We start from the raw sequence: 15,969 nt of genomic DNA, 5'->3' as shown, positions 1-15,969 counted from the left end.
TAGTTACATCAATTAAAAGCATTTGAATCAATCCCGGACGTGGACTTAACAAATTTTCCTCAATCGTAATCTGATGACCTTGACCTGTGACCTCATGATCTTCTGTAGTTTTGATTTCTGCATTATTGTCAGTGTTTTGTTGTTGCGCTTGGTGTGATTTTGACCTCGCTTATTTTTCCTCCTATGTGTTTTACAATGAGTTTTCTTATTAGTTAGTGTCGTTACATAATCAGCTCGGTCTATTCCAGCCTCGCCACCAAGATGACTTGCTGACTGTTCTAATTGGATGGGGGGACGGCCGGTTCCCGCAATCCTTGGTCGTTTAACCGCTTATTTTTCACTTCAGTTTGCTCCTGCTGGCGTTGAGGGCAATTCTGCTTACGATGCCCTTCCTTACCGCAACACCAACATAAAGTTTTCTTATTTGGATCTCGAAATTTTGCATTATTTATACTGCTCGATTGAATTGCAGTCTCCACGCGCTCTAACCTATCCAGCACATGCAATAGCAGTCCCTGTAAGCCTGTATCATTGACTTTGCCTTCATCGCAATGTGACACATCATCTGACCAGACTGTATAGACGGACGTGTTTTGCCTTACGAAATTTCTGATAACTCTCTTCACACTGGGCTTCATGCACAACGGAGTCCAATGTCGCACCTTTCAAACTCCCCGCTTCATTTATTTTTCTTTGCAGAGAATCATCGCCGACAGCCTGAAACAAGTGCTCAATACACAACCGTTCAAGACAATCGCCTGATGCACTGGGATATGCTTTAATTATAATTTGTCGTATTTCATGTGCCAAATCTTTCAGAGATTGATCCTTCTTTCTAACAATTGTCTTAGCTTGGAGGCGGAACTCGTCCTCTAAACCACATGTCGAAAACCGTTTCAGTAACAAATCACATAACTCACTGTAATCATTCACTTCTTTAAAGTCCATATATTACCTCTGAAAAAATATTTTTTTATTTTTTTACTATAAACTCTTAGTGGAGTCATGTGTCAAATGCTGGTGTCATTTTATTCATTTCTGTTGATAAATAGCAATCTTGCTATAAATTCACGGCTTGAGAAAAAAATCTCTGTTTGAACCATGCCCTCACCTGTGACGTCACGTGAGGCAATCGTTGTGCAAATCAGTCTATGCCTCCTGCTGTACATACACAAGCAACAATGGCGTCAAATTTAAAATCGGCGAGCGCGAATGAAGAGATAGTTTTTGGACTCGGAGTGTATGATTCAGATGATAATGGGGAGTCTTGGGCTCTACGGTACATGACTTTTGTTCAGGAAATAGGTTTTGAGCCAGCGAGGTGCGAGTATATCCCCAACCTGCGGATCAATGGGCCAAGCGACAAAATACCTTCACACCCAGGTTCACCCGAGCCTTCACGAGTGGGAAACACAGATAGGTAGTAATAAGAATCATTTAGGCCTTCGATTTTATGATAAATATGCCCAAACGAAATATTCTGAAAGCGGCTGTGTGAAACTCGAATTCATAACTCTGTCTGTCATCAGATGCCGATACGAGTCTGACTAACAAGCCTGGGTAACGAGAAGAGAGCACCCAGTATACGCGCCATGTTGAACTCAGCATCGCACTAAAATGTCTTGCATATGCCCATTCGCATTGTTTTAAAAACGCTTAAAAAATCATTTTTGACTTTTATGTAATAAAAAACAACGAGATGAAACCACGATTATTTATTTCCCTTGTTGTTGTCAATTGTGTCATGGACGTAAAATAAACCTACACTACTGTATGCACAGAACATACACGCTATTTGTGTCGGAAGTTTATCGGTACAATTAGTCATCATCACCTTCCCTGCAGCTGTAGTGGCCCGGGGCCATTTTGTCCGTGATGTACCTGAATATAATCATCGTTGCTGGAGTTTTGATCTGCTTCTCCAAAGTTATCAGACGGTACTGGCACAGCAAATGACCTTCCCGCGTTCCGGAAATAACTACTGATATTCGCGCTGCGTTAGTTCCTTGAACCTTCATTCCTTGTTGAAAGACCAACAAAACGATCTGTGAAAGTTTTTTTCTCTTGACCATATTTGTTTGTATCGCAGGATTACTAATTTTGTAATGGAGTCAGGTTGATTCATGTATCTCCACTGATCTTCACAGTATAGTTGAGCCTAGCCGGACCAGGTACGCGGGCTCTCCGACTCATTGATACCTACCAGACATGCCGCTGTACACCGTCGTACACATTTCGTGACATCGACACAGCCTTGATTTAATCGTGTCTCGCAGTCATACTGTGTTAGTCAATCTGTTTTCAAAGTTGGATCACATATTTTGACAAGCATACCAAAAGCAGTCTTCAGATAGAAATAAACCACAAAGTATTGAGATAAAAGTTTCATGCCCGGTTTATTGAAGTTAAAAAATAGTGTTTTCAATTGGCTTCAAACTCACAAAATACGGTTTCCAGTCACCTTGGGGAGATGCAATAGACACACGTCAGACGCGACCCAACGTAGGAAATATGTCACGATGTCAACAGTAACAACACATAAATTTGTAAACAAAGTAGGTCACGGCTCTCTCGCTACAGGCTGGATAAGGCACGATATCAACAGTTTGCATGAGCAAACTGCAGTTTGCATGAGCATTTGCAAATATTTGCATGAGCTTATCGATTGCAAGTCACTTGAAAATCAACAGAATACACTTCAGTATAACTAAAATCTTACAAATTTCTTCATCATGCACATTGAAAGAAAACCTCAACCGAGGGGACCGGAGCATTCAGCATCACGCAATGCAATGCCATGCTGCCATCCAACACTAAGTTCAATCGCAACCAACTTGGCTAGCAAATCGCTCGATTTTTCCATAGAATATTATCAAAAAAGAGGTAAAAGCTACCGTTTCTATCACTCAGAGAGCAATTAGCTGTACATGATAAAATCGTCTTCTGTGTCCGAGTTGTAGTAAAGCTATCATAAAGTCTCTCGACTCTCGTTGAGTGCACGGCATGGCAGCGGGGCAGCCAACCTGATTAAATATTCACGTAAACCACTGACCCCTCGGAAAGTTCGCATAAAGTACTGGATCTCTCTGCTGTTAGGGTGGATGATGTCATTATTTTAGTCCTTATATGGTACTAAACTGGGTTCAAAGGGTAAACAAAAAGTTTTATGGCTTGCCGAGTTCAGCAATGCGTATCTACGCTGGACAGAATGAATAGTACGCAACCATTGTATGGTATCGTAAACCTACGTGGCGCTGAGAGCGAGAGTATTGTCACATTGATTTAATCACCTGATAGTATCGCATCGTCCACCGTGAATTTGACCGGGGTCTTTTAGTTTGAGGCCAGTTCGCCACACTTTCATGAGCGTGGCGTACCAAGAAGACATTTTATTCGCCACCCAGCACTTTCTGTTGCATTTTGCGAATGTGGCGAGTGCTAGTGCGACCCTGTCACTGCACACTGCACTGATGGCCTCGCATGACGTCATGTCACGTGACCATTTTGCGGCCAATATGAATTCAGATTTTTTTCTGAGGACCAGTATTTCGAGTGTTTTTAAGTATGAAATATAATATTTTAGAAATGAATACCAAAAATAATTTTAATTATTTGAGTGTTATGGCTTTTTTACTAAACAATAGTATAAGGTTCAAATTAAACAAAATCAGGTAATATATGGATCAATGTGCTGCAAACTCTATAAAGCCCGACCTCGCAATTTTGTCAAAAGAATGTTAAATTTCTGCTCAGAATTCCAACCATTTACCCACGCACATATTTCGAAGTGTAATTTGTAATTGACAAAATCTGTCGTTCCATAATAGCTATCAGCTTTTGCTGACTTGTTTTTCATGTCATACACTGGCGCCTTTAAAGCGAGGTGTTTTCTCTGTTTTAAAAGTCACAGATGGTAGTGTATCCGACCCTCTATTCACAGGACCTCATAAGTGCCTATTTAAGTCAATATTACAGCGTTTTTCTTTCTTTTTCAATGTTTCAAATAATCCAGCTGAAGAGCACAACACTTGTGTAGCTGTCTTTTGTGTAGCGTGTATTGGCATGTATAGTGCGTCCTCGTAAATGTGACCTTTAGTTCCGTGACCTCTAGGCTCTGGCCATGCCTACTTCCTGCCCTGCCCTCGCTATGCTTACTGTACTAATTTATTAGTACAGTAAACACAGCGACGTCTGTACGCATGGCCAGTAGGCATGGCCAGAGGAATTTGCTAGAGGTCACGGAACTAAAGGTCGTTTTTAAATATGATCACATTTCCCATTGAGGGCACACTATACATATCAATACAAGCTACACAAAAGACAGCTACACAAGTGTTGTGCTCTTCAGCTGGTTTCAATGATTTGTAACATTGAAAAAGAAAGAAAAACGCTGTAATATTGACTTAAATAGCCACTTATGAGCCCCTGTGCTCTATTTGCAAATAAACTACTTCCCCCAAAGCTTAAACCTGGACCCGGTCCTTTCGGCAAGGGTGTAGATACAGTGAAACCAATGAGGGATGTTGCGGTCTTATTGTCTGTACCTAGAGAGGGACGGCAACCCAACATACCAACAATAGTACATATATTGTTACCACGCGACGAAAGCCGACTGAATAGCAGGAGTCGATGTGTAACTGCCTAAAATAGCAGCAGTGTTTGACGGACTTCGTCTACCGGCCACCTCATTCTCACGTGAGAATAGAATAACCTCCTCTGGGCGTCACATTTCAGTTTGTACGACACCTTCCGGAGACTATAGTGGCGGTAATATCACTATAGTCCTCAACACGTTCACTATGGGCATCTCCAAATCGAACCGGAGTTTTGCCCGACTTCGAAACTCGTGTCTGGACTGCGCCTTGCTGCCCGCTAGAAAAGACAACTTCGCTATTGACGAAGCTTTCCATGATTGAAAAAATGCACGGCAAAATATCGAAATCAGACACTCGCTAGAACGAACAGCAAACATCCTCCAACAACACTTGCTAAATTCACGTAACTTGTATCAACTTTCCCTTTCAATGACAACAATAGAAAATCGAACAATAGAACACGCCGTACTCGAGTACCAGCCAAAAGTCTCATCCCAGCGCTGCCAGCACTGTAACGGATTATCTGAAATTAGGCCCCAAATGCCAACCTTTAGAGGATTAAAAGTTTCCTCTAGTTAATGGTAGCGTACTCGTGGCAATGGCGAGCCTAGATGGCAATGAACCGGACCGTCACAAACCGTAGTTCAATCGATATATGGACCGTGTGCACGACGGAACGCGCACTGAGATTTGACTGGTAGCACAATTCACAAGGCTGACCGGCGTGCTCGAGCAACCCGCTCACTGAACAACTATGAAAACCTGAAATAGCACGACTAGTTTAACAACCAAGACAATAATGTTGCGCTTAGGGGAATTACGAGTTGAGAGGTACCAGTCTGGATCGTAATGCTTTCAGTAACTGAAGCTGACACACCAAGATGTAGATTTAACACAACCTTGTACTTTATTGCAAGATGGCGACCGTAACATTACCGTCCAAGGTCTGATCTCAAAAGCTCTCTACAAAGTTAAATACATATTCAAACTTACATAATTACAAAAGTTATCACATGGTAATTTTCCCGCCAGTCTTTGATTGTTTCTTAAGATTAAATAAGATCACACCATGGAATATCCAATTCTCGATTGTTCTCATTGAAATCTTAACCAATAATTAATTAAACTATCACACTATCTCTTATCTGCTTCTCGTACGATCTGAGTCAATGAACTTCACATGAGCCTGTATTCCCCGGGCCCTGGGTGTTTGACATCATTTTATAGTCTGAGAGTGGGGATTTGACATGGCTAGAAAAAATGTCAAATTCTCCTGTTAGTCCCATAGTCCCCCCGTGGAGAAGTTGACTTTAACCCTTTTCCTGCCAAGTCGGTGAAAATCCGCTTGAAATTCGGTGTAGCCAGAATCTAAGCACTGGTGACCGTTATTCTACCAACCCGTTGGAAATCGGGCCCTTTTTGGGTACCCCCTTTGCTGCCAAGTCGACGGCACTACGTTTTGCTATCCCCTGTGCGTTTAGGGGTCATCCGAGGACAGGTTTTCTGACAAGGAACGCCTTTTCTCCTCGAAATGGGTTTGCAGGGAGTCGATAGACAGGGAAAGGTGCAGAAACCTGTCCGCCAGTCCCCCACACCTGAGGGGGGCTGGTTTTTTTACCGCTTTTTAGCGGACTTGGCAGGATAGCATGGTGACGTTTTCTGGTGGAGTTGGACGTACTTGGCTGCCTGGCACTATAGAGATTGCTGCCGAACTTGACCAACTCGTCAATGCTAATCTAGATGGCTACCTCTTGCAAACGACTTTGCAGATGGTGCCGATGGTGCGAGACGAAAGTCACTTATTCAGTTGTGCGTGACTGAAAATGAGAACGTATTTTTGACGGGACGGCTCGACTTGTTCCTCCGATGGAACGGATATGAACGACTCGGAAATACCATTACAAACTGGTGTTCGACGTACTAAGCTGGGCTTCAGCTCTGCAAGTTCAAGCCAGGCAACGTCCTTCACTGCCTTGGCCGTGCCATTCAATGGACGTGGCTTTGGATTTTTTATTTATTCGATCGTCCGAAGTATTGGCTCTGGTTTGCAGGCAAACGTATCCTGTTGCCGACGACCTTGGTTACTACGTACGCTATTTGCGTACCGAGAATTCAGGGTACATGAGGTCAATGCTAGGGGATACCGCCTGTACTGAGCAGGGACTGCTTTTGTTATGCAAACCAGCTAGCTATACAATGGCTGCCAGGCATGGAGACGTCGATGGCTAGAAAAATGGAAGCACATTGCGTTGTACCCGTGCATCGCAAAAGTGAGACTGACAACTTGGGTGTAGTGACTGGTTATCACTGGTTAGCTGCAGCCCAAGCCATGGCGGTACAAACCCGTACCTGACTGAGGACCGCTCGACTAAGTCGGTAATGAACGGTAACACTCGTAAGCCAACTCCCAAACGAGCTGGCGAAACTACGTGGAAGCTGTGCCTCAATGGCTCAGCCAAGTCGTTTGTACAACGGCAAAACGTAGTTTTTGTGCTACACTGCCAAGTCGTTGAAGGTACGTATTCAATTGACCCTACCCTGGGGAAAAAGGACAGGTTTGCCGGTGCTCCCGCACCCCTAGCACGACCCCCAGGGTCTCTGACTAACAGACGAGCGAGGTTATGTTTGTGCCTAGCGGACGTGCGCAATACTGAAGGAGCTTATTTCCGTAAAAGTAAGCATGAAACGGGAATTAAATGACGCACCCCCTGGGGCAAACAAAGCCGCTGACCCCAATTTTTTTCTGCAGTAACCCTTGAGCACCTTCCCCTGTATACGGGCATGTAGAAATTATCGAAGTCTAACACGTATAAGTACTGCTAAAACTACCCTGAAAATGGGCGGTTTCTGCCAAAATGCCTGGCAGGATAACGTGCAGGAGAGCCAATCTTTTGCAGGCACGGAAAAGGGGGCCGTTTTCTACTGACTTGGCAGGATAACGGACAAGGGCGCTCGGCAGGAAAAGGGTTAATGGTCGTTAGCAACTGCCTTCATTGAGGACCGGCAGTTTTCTGTAAGGACCTGAAGCTTTGGCTTGGTACAGGTCCTTATGACCTGAAGCTGTTGTCTCTTAATTTCGCACACTGTCCCCTATTACGCTATTTTAACACCACTGAATGGTAAAATTCCGAAACTGGTGGTGAATATTTCGTTGAGCAAGAAAAAGTTGCGAGGAAATCTGGCTGCCACAACAGAAATACCACACAAAAATTCCCCGCCAACAATTTATTTCACCCAAAAAATGAACAAATGTGAACTTACACCCAGATGAAGAAACTCACTTAAAACAGTTACAGCAAAGTTGCCTTACCCTGTTCAGTCGCAAGATTTACAGCAACACCTGGAAGCTTGTTCTTGATTTTTTCTTAGTCGCCACTAGCTTCTAAGTCTCTCACCCGAAGAAACTGTGCAAGGCCCCCCAAAAAAAGCTGTTCAACGGGCGGGATAACTTCAAAGTTGGGTAGGTAGGGCGGATTTTTTTTTTTTTTTTTTGGTTTTTTTGGTTTTTCTTGAACAGAACATATAATATAAACACTTTTTGTGTGTTTCATGCTTTTTCTTAGTCACATAACATATACTGGATATGTTGTTTAGTACGTTCATGATTTTTTCAATTTTTGTTGACATGGGTTGGTTGTCTCAGAACACCTTCTTTGCCTTCACTTCTACAGTTCAATCTACAGGTGCCGCCAACTGGTAAATTTCATGAATTTCTCAAAATCATCACAAAACCTGTTTTGAAGGCTGATATACTGATTTTTCTTATTTTTGACCCTGACCTAAAACTTGGAGGGGAAAGTGAGAGCTGTTCGTAACTGCCCTCCCGCTGGTATACACTGAAAATGTGCCTTCCCACTGAATTTTGATGCCCACTGCCCTCCGGTATCTACAGTCTGCCCGCTCCCCACTCCCAACAACAATTCAAGCTCCCTGCTGCCCTCTCCCTACAACTGAAATTCCCCATTGCCAACTAGATGCCCACTATGCAACCCAGATCAACACAAAGCCATGCAAGCAGTTAGCAGTATACCTTGGAACATTGTTAAGCACGCCGCTTTCCCCTCCCTCTACGTATTTTCCGGTGCCCACTGTCAAACATTTTCTCCCCGCCCGCTGAAAGTAATGAAATTTCTTCCCCGCCCACAGTAAATATCGATATTTTCTCCCCGTCCGCTGATTAGTTTTGAAATCTGCCCGCCCGCTGAAAAACTTCGCACGAACACCTTTTTGCACGAACAGCTTCGTTGGCGGCACCTGAATCTAACGGAGCTAATTTCTGTGTTGGTGCACAGTCCCTAGTGGGCTATTCAGCTCTGGGACTATTCGCCCCATAGACGAGTGTACAGAAGCGAGAAACATTGTTTCTCGCTTCTGTACACTCGTCTATGGGGTGAATAGTCCCAGAGCTGAATAGCCCAGCGAGAAACATTGTTTCTCGCTTCTGTACATTCGTCTATGGGGCGAATAGTCCCAGAGCTGAATAGCCCACCAAACGACTGTGGTTGGTGTCACCAGCCATATGAGCACGGAGCATTCCATCCAAAACTCGCGACTCAGAAACTGACGGGTCAGCCCTGGGGATGTCTGGGGTGATGTCGTCGAGCGAGGGAGCGAAATTAGACCATCCGTCCTGTGTCTAAGTCAAACAAATGTCACAAGGTTGACTCCTTGTGCATTCTTGACAACACAAACACAAATCATGTCCGTCCTGCAGTGAGAACTGCTGCTTACAATCACACATTCCATAGGAGAAAGCCATGACGAAAATCGGAACGAGTGATGACTCAAAGAACAATAAAGAATTTTCAAGGAACACTGAAAATACGAACACTAGAAAACATAGACTGTACAACCACTCGGACGTGAAATAAACGCCAGTGAAACAATACAGTACAGAGTGTCTATGCTATACGGAACACGTACGTGGCGTAATAGTTTATTTTCCACGGCGTATTAACCCTGCCCTTCACCTTGACCAAATGTTTGTGATGGGCTTCCACCTTTACTCTTCAAATCATAGCCTGTATCAATCTCACTCAAGTCAATGTCATCGAAAATGTGAAGGTCATTCATCTTACAGACAGATGTTCACTGAATAACATCTCCGCGTTTCTTCAGATTCATAAAGATTTCGGGGAAAAAAAAAAAGAAAAATGTGGAGTGGTCCAAATATGGGTCGGTCCGGCCCGTTGAACAGATAATTTTTTTTTCTCGCCCAACAGCTAATTTATTCGGGGCAAGTGTTGAAAATCAAAAAAGCACTTGGGCGTCCCAACTCTAATCGTAAAACTTTCCAAGTACTTCGGCGTATTCTACCTACTAGTAAACTAGTACTTTCAATTATGAATATGCCACGTAACCACAGGGTGTTGTCTACATGTCCGTCCCCAGGGGTGGGTAGGTGTTTCGTTGTATCGCTATAAAGATATATTCTACCAACCTTTGGTGTTTCGGTCGTAACGTAGCACTGCCCTTGACAATCTTGCGTATACGTTTTATCAACATGCTGCGTCTATTATCTGATGAGCTGAGTGCCTAATTAGGCAAAGTAATCAAGGGTAAATTACTAATCTGTGGACGCTCTCACCAGATTATCACCCGATTAAATTTGACAAAGTCAATAACGAACGCACCAGCAAGAGAGAAAGGGCTGAAACTCTCAAAAGCCGTGTTCACAGAAATCTACTTTACAATAAACATTTCCTAATTTTTTGAACGTCAACAGTTTTCGGACATGTTTAAACGGGGACAGGCCAATTTATGCCTTCGTCGGTTGCTTCTTTGAGCTGTAGAACGCTAATAGAAGCGGTGGAGTCAGTGTCCCGATGTGGTCCGTCAGACCGGAAGCCGGAACTACAAACCTTTACATGATCGATAGAGGCAAACAAATTAGCCAACATGCTTTAGGATCTAGGGTCAAGCTCATTGGTGTTTCTGAACACGGACATGACAATCTCTATGTGTTTTTGACTACAGCCGGTCATCGTTTGCGGGAAGAAACTCGCCGCTTGTGACATAAAAATTGACTAGTCGGCAAAAGTATTTTCATGCCTTATATATGCTTATTCGTTTCAAGACGAGATGAAAGCTGCGAAGACACATTGGAAGCATAGTAATACTCAACCAGGTTGATCTATACGTTGGGGAGATATTGATGTCACAGTCTTGTCGAACGTAAACGGGAATGTTTAGGCCATAGCAAAGACGATAAATCAGTCTGCTGAATAAAACGAATTTTTTGGACACCATATCTTTTATGTCAGTTTTTGAACCCACGTGAAACCCTGCGTAACAATGTAATAACTATATATAATCAAAACCTTTTGGACATATCTTTTTATGTCAACTTTTGGACACGCTTTAGAAATGCATATATAGCATACTCTATATGTCTGACTGTCGGGGAAACACTTCTTGCGCTGCTGTCGGACTCAGTCGCGCGATCACCGGTGTCTTTCCCTGTCTTTCCCTCGCACATTCACTTTACCAAAAATGTGTTTTTGTATAAAAACCGCAGCTTTACAGTTAAGGATGTTAGACTTCAAAGTTTATGCAATCTATCATCATATGGCAACTGGCTCACCTTTACATGTTATGTGGGACTTTGCTTGGAGTTCACTACCATTTGAAGTAGGCTTCGTCAACTGATAGATAGGAATAACAGACAGATGCAGGGCTCGAAATTAGCGGTAGTTCCGCGTCCACAGACTACCAACTTTTCCCTGGGGCTACCAAAACCCATGAAATGGTAGCCCACACGGACTACAAAAGCCTTGGACTTCAAATTACTTAGTAGGCGACATGATGTTGATCGATGTGAGATGACCTAGGCTCGGTCCAACAGTCAACCCAGCTTGACACAGAAAGGCCAGACTATGACTTTGTTATGCAAATTAAAATGCGACAGTTCAGTCGAATTTGTTGCGACACACTTTCAATAAAATATCATTATATGAAGTTATATGTACTTGGATGACAGGCTGGATAGAATCATGCAAAATAAATCGCTCATTGTCTAGATTATAAAAATCACATCCTTTACAAAAAAATCTCTTCATTCATGTATGGGCTACCAGACCTTGTCACTGGGCTACCAACTTCAGAAAATGGTAGCCCAATTGGACTACCAGGGAAAAAAGTAAATTTCGAGCCCTGAGATGTGTACATCGGACACAAATGCGAATGCACTGTTTTTGCGCCTCCGTCAGACTCAGTTGCTATGTCTTTCCCTTGCACGTCAGCTTTCTCGAAAATGTGTTTTGTATAAAAACAACTTTACAGTGAAGGATGTGATCCCTCGAAGTTACTAATACACTTGTCGATTTGATATGCGAAGACACACTGACGACCAGTTATTTATTAGTACTCAAACCTGGTGAAAATCATTCCGCGACACTAATCGATTATATGTCTTTTGGAGAACGTCCTAAGAACCTGACATGACCCTTGTTTGATGCGTTAGATAGTTGAGTATAAGGATTGATAAAATAATGTATCAAAATGTACACAGATTCACGCGACTGCACTATCATATTCTTGGCAACTCAATGACGTTTATGGCCGAGAGGGCGGGAGTCTCGGACCCAAGGGAGCATAAGCAGTATGCAGTACATTGCATGCTTTCCATGCAAAATCCGACTTTGACTAATATTCCCGTCCTGTTTCCGAGCATAACTTTCGAGCTGAGTAGCTAGTAATGTTGAGGTCAAGATATCCGAAACGTTCGTGTTCGAAATGCTTCTTGATTTGCAGAGAGAACACTCGACCTTCTTGTTTGTGTTTTAACTTAGCGCATGGGGTCAATGGAAAAATTCAAAGCAAAATACCGCGGTGTATAAAATCTGAAGGCACGTAGCACCAACCCACAACACTTCTTGTACGTGCAGAGCACACAATCGGTCGTACGTAAAACACGTCTTTTGTTATTTGAAAAAAAAAGACTAATACATAAGGGATGGACCATTAGATCTTGGGAGGGGGGTGGTCACAATGAAATTGTGAATTTTTTTACTATTGTAAATTTCTAAAAAATGTTTTTCCAATTGAGATTAGCTGTGCAATTTTTTTTTTTCAGAGTAAATTTTCAGATTTATAATTTTTTTTTAGTTCGTCGCTGTCTGAGGATAAAGAGGGCAAAGATGTGGTGCAAAGCACCACATGCGGCCGCGCAAGTGGTCAGGGGGAGGTGAGGAGGGGGTGTCCCCCCCCTGCCATTGGAGCTTTTTAAAATAGAGATGAAAATGGTGTTATTTGGTGGCACTTGGGGAGTATTTTTGCGGGGGAGGTCAGGAGGGGTGTCCCCCCTCTTGCCATTGGAGCTTTTGAAAAATAGAGATTAAAATGGTGTTATTTGGTGGCACTTGGGGAGTATTTTTGTGGGGGGAGGTCAGGAGGGGGTGTCCCCCTCCTGCTGTTGGAGTTTTTTAAAAATAGAGATGAAAATCGTGTTATTTGGTGGCACTTGGGGAGCATTTTTTTCAGATTACACATCTTCCTCTGAAACATGGTCTTCTTGCTCCTCAGTAGCTTCCTATAGTTTTGAAAATTGATTATTTTGGTTTCCTGGCTTTTCTTTCTACTGCCTGGTGAAATGCCTATATTCACCCCACCAAACATCATGCATATCTCATGATTTACAATTGATTTTGACAAGCTGAGAAGCTGTTTGCAAAATATAGTGAAATTTGCATATTTGTGTTTTTAGAGCAATTGTTGCCCTTTTTGATCAAAACATCTATTTCTCTGTAGCAGCATGTCCAAATTGATTGGATGTGTATAGATGTGGTGAAATTTTAATATTTGTCTTTTTAGGGCAATTCATGCCATTCATGGTCAAAAAAGCTGTATTCTCTGAAAGGGCTTGTCCAATTTCTTTGAAATTTGCTACGTAAGTCCCTTAAGATTTGTTTAAATTATGCTCTTTTTTTGTGGTGGTAAAATTCTTCAGATAATTGTCATTCAGCATTTGCTACACATTATTCATGCAAATTTATTCAGTATTTGCTATCGAGAAACTTTCAAAGTTCAACCCTTTTGTGTTTTTGTGTTGGGATTTGTTGGATAGATGGCATTCTACGTAGTGTATTGTTAAATGTAAAAAAATGTGTTGCGGTTGTTTTATGAGGCTGTTTTTTGAGAAAAAAGAATTGAAAATGCCTTTTTAAAAGCAAAATAATACATAATGACTTGGTATGTTGTTTTATCATTATTGACGTGTTTCTACTTGTTCACGCATTCTTGCATTCATCATTGCAATTAAATGCTGTGAAAAAAAATGAACCTGATGTGGCCTGCATCTGTTTACCTTGAAAGGCAAATATAACTTTCTGTTTTGACAACCATACCATAGTTTCAATGTTTTACCTAGTGTACCTGCTTTGTTTGTATGCAGCAAACTACAAGTAGAAAACAGGCTCTATAATTTTATAATTTTCAAGTGATCAGAATACAAAAGTCCTGAAAAGATAAGATAATCACAACTTCCAGTATAAGGGATACAGTCACTCTCAATGTATACGGTACATTAAAATTAAAAATGTGCCTGGAGGATTCACTAAAAATACAGAAAGTTGCTTCCTGTTGGTAAAATCTAAAAAAATTCAAGATTTTAAAGACTTTTGCAGATTTTTTTTTAACGCATATTTCTTCTTATTTATTTTTTTTTATTTTGCAAACTAGTTTGAAGATTTTTTTTCCCTAACTTTCTGCTCTGAAAATTTTTTTTTCTGTTTTTGACCATCCCCTCCCAAGATCTAATGGTCCGTTCCTAAGTGTACGTATTGCAAGAACGCAGTTGATAAACTGGACAAGTTGAAGGCGAGCTCGAACGTCGAGTTAATAAAGTCTTTTCCGTTCTTGTTCTCGACTAACACGGAATTTTGCAATATACCCGTGAATGAAGTCTGATTCAGTTCGATGCGGTGTTAGGCACGTCGACCAACGTGTTTTTGCCGGGCCAGCAGGAAGAGTATAAACACATCTCCGATACGTTACAAGGTGTGTTCAACACATACCACGTATTCCTGGGAGGTCCTCCTTTCCGACCTGTTCGTTTACAAATGAATATTCAAGTTTGTTTTGCCTTCTGTTTGTTTCTGAATACGTGAATATAAAGTGTCCACTACTTTTACGCACCACCTCTGGACACGGCTTTTGAGAGTTTCAGCCCTTTCTTCAGTCATACCTTGCTTGTGCGTTCGTTATTGACTTTGTCAAATTTAATCGGGTGATAATCTGGTGAGAGCGTCCACAGATTAGTAATATTTACGCTTGATTACTTTGGCTAATTAGGCACTCAAACTCATCAGATAATAGACGCAGCATGTTGATAAAACGTATACGCAAGATTGTCAAGGGCAGTGCTAAGTTAATACCGAAACACCAAAGGTTGGTAGAATATATCTTTATTAGCGATACAACGAAACACCTACCCACCCCTGGGGACGGACATGTAGACAACACCCTGTGACGTAACTCTACTCGTATCACTTTCAAGTGGAAGGCAACCTCACGAGTTTTTCCGTGAGGTACTCCGACTTCTATTTAGAAATAAAACTCTTAAGTTTTCTCGCCTTTTCCCACAAAGGTCAGGAAAAGTCGCAGCGCGGCGCCAATTATAGTGTTACCCAGTGTATAAACTCAGTAGACTTACCAAGTCTTTGTTGCACTGGTTGATTCCGCAGAAGGCTTCACTGTAGTCGTCTGCTCGCTTCTGCGGTTGGTATCATTCTGCTGTTTGAGCGAGTATGTACATGCGAGGCATTCCATGAATAGTTATTTTACCGGTTCCATGATGCAGTGCGCGCCAGGGTATACAAAGCGTACGTTACGCATAGAACTTTTTAGCCGTAGGGCAGGCCTGGCCGTAGGGTATGGTACACGCAGGGTACGTTACTCATAGAACTCTTAGGGGTTATTACACGAAGTTTGCAGTGCGGACGCAGATACCCGAGACGCGCAAAATCGATTTTCCTTCGTGGGTGGTATGGAACGCGAAAATTTCAAAAAAAAAATCACTAAATCTAGCGCTACACATTGTAAAGAAATATCGCCTGTAGTTCATCGAGAATTCAACTTATGTTAATCATAACTAGGCGAATTGAAAGATAAGTAGTTAGATTTACCAAATCGTACATTATTTAGTGTCTTATTAGTTTATATCGCTGAAAAATGGCGAAGTCAAAATGTTGTCTCGTGCGTTTTGACAGAAAATACAACTCATTCATTCCTGGATTTTCCGGTCATGCTCATTACATGTTTCGTCTCCAAGTTCGATTTTATCACTGTCCTTTTACACAGACATCCAACTGAAACGCTATGCCCTCAGTTTTGGCGATAAGGCCGTGAGACGGAAATGTTAACTTAAAATAGCACT

At 42.2% G+C, this 15,969-nt stretch overlaps 1 protein-coding gene across 4 annotated transcripts in view; it reads right to left on the bottom strand.

Annotated features, from left to right (window-relative positions):
- The window catches only part of LOC139126639 (ABC-type oligopeptide transporter ABCB9-like), a 96,560-nt gene extending 81,088 nt beyond the window's left edge, over positions 1-15,472 (bottom strand). For 2 of the 4 annotated variants that reach the window (XM_070692696.1, XM_070692700.1), the window contains exon 1: positions 15,247-15,416. Coding sequence is in view for 1 of the 4 variants with exons in the window: in XM_070692699.1 (XP_070548800.1) it covers positions 15,247-15,362 (116 nt within the window). In the remaining 3 variants the exon portion in view is untranslated. Of the gene's footprint in view, positions 1-15,246 lie in introns of all 4 variants that reach the window. The other 2 variants (XM_070692699.1, XM_070692698.1) reach the window with 2 other exon arrangements.
- Between the last annotated feature and the right edge of the window lie 497 nt (positions 15,473-15,969).

Source organism: Ptychodera flava, unplaced genomic scaffold (assembly GCF_041260155.1).
Source record: "Ptychodera flava strain L36383 unplaced genomic scaffold, AS_Pfla_20210202 Scaffold_112__1_contigs__length_238456_pilon, whole genome shotgun sequence".
NCBI classification, from domain to species: domain Eukaryota; kingdom Metazoa; phylum Hemichordata; class Enteropneusta; family Ptychoderidae; genus Ptychodera; species Ptychodera flava.
The sequence above is the reverse complement of the archived record's forward strand: the minus strand, read 5'-3'. Positions and strand labels throughout refer to the sequence as shown.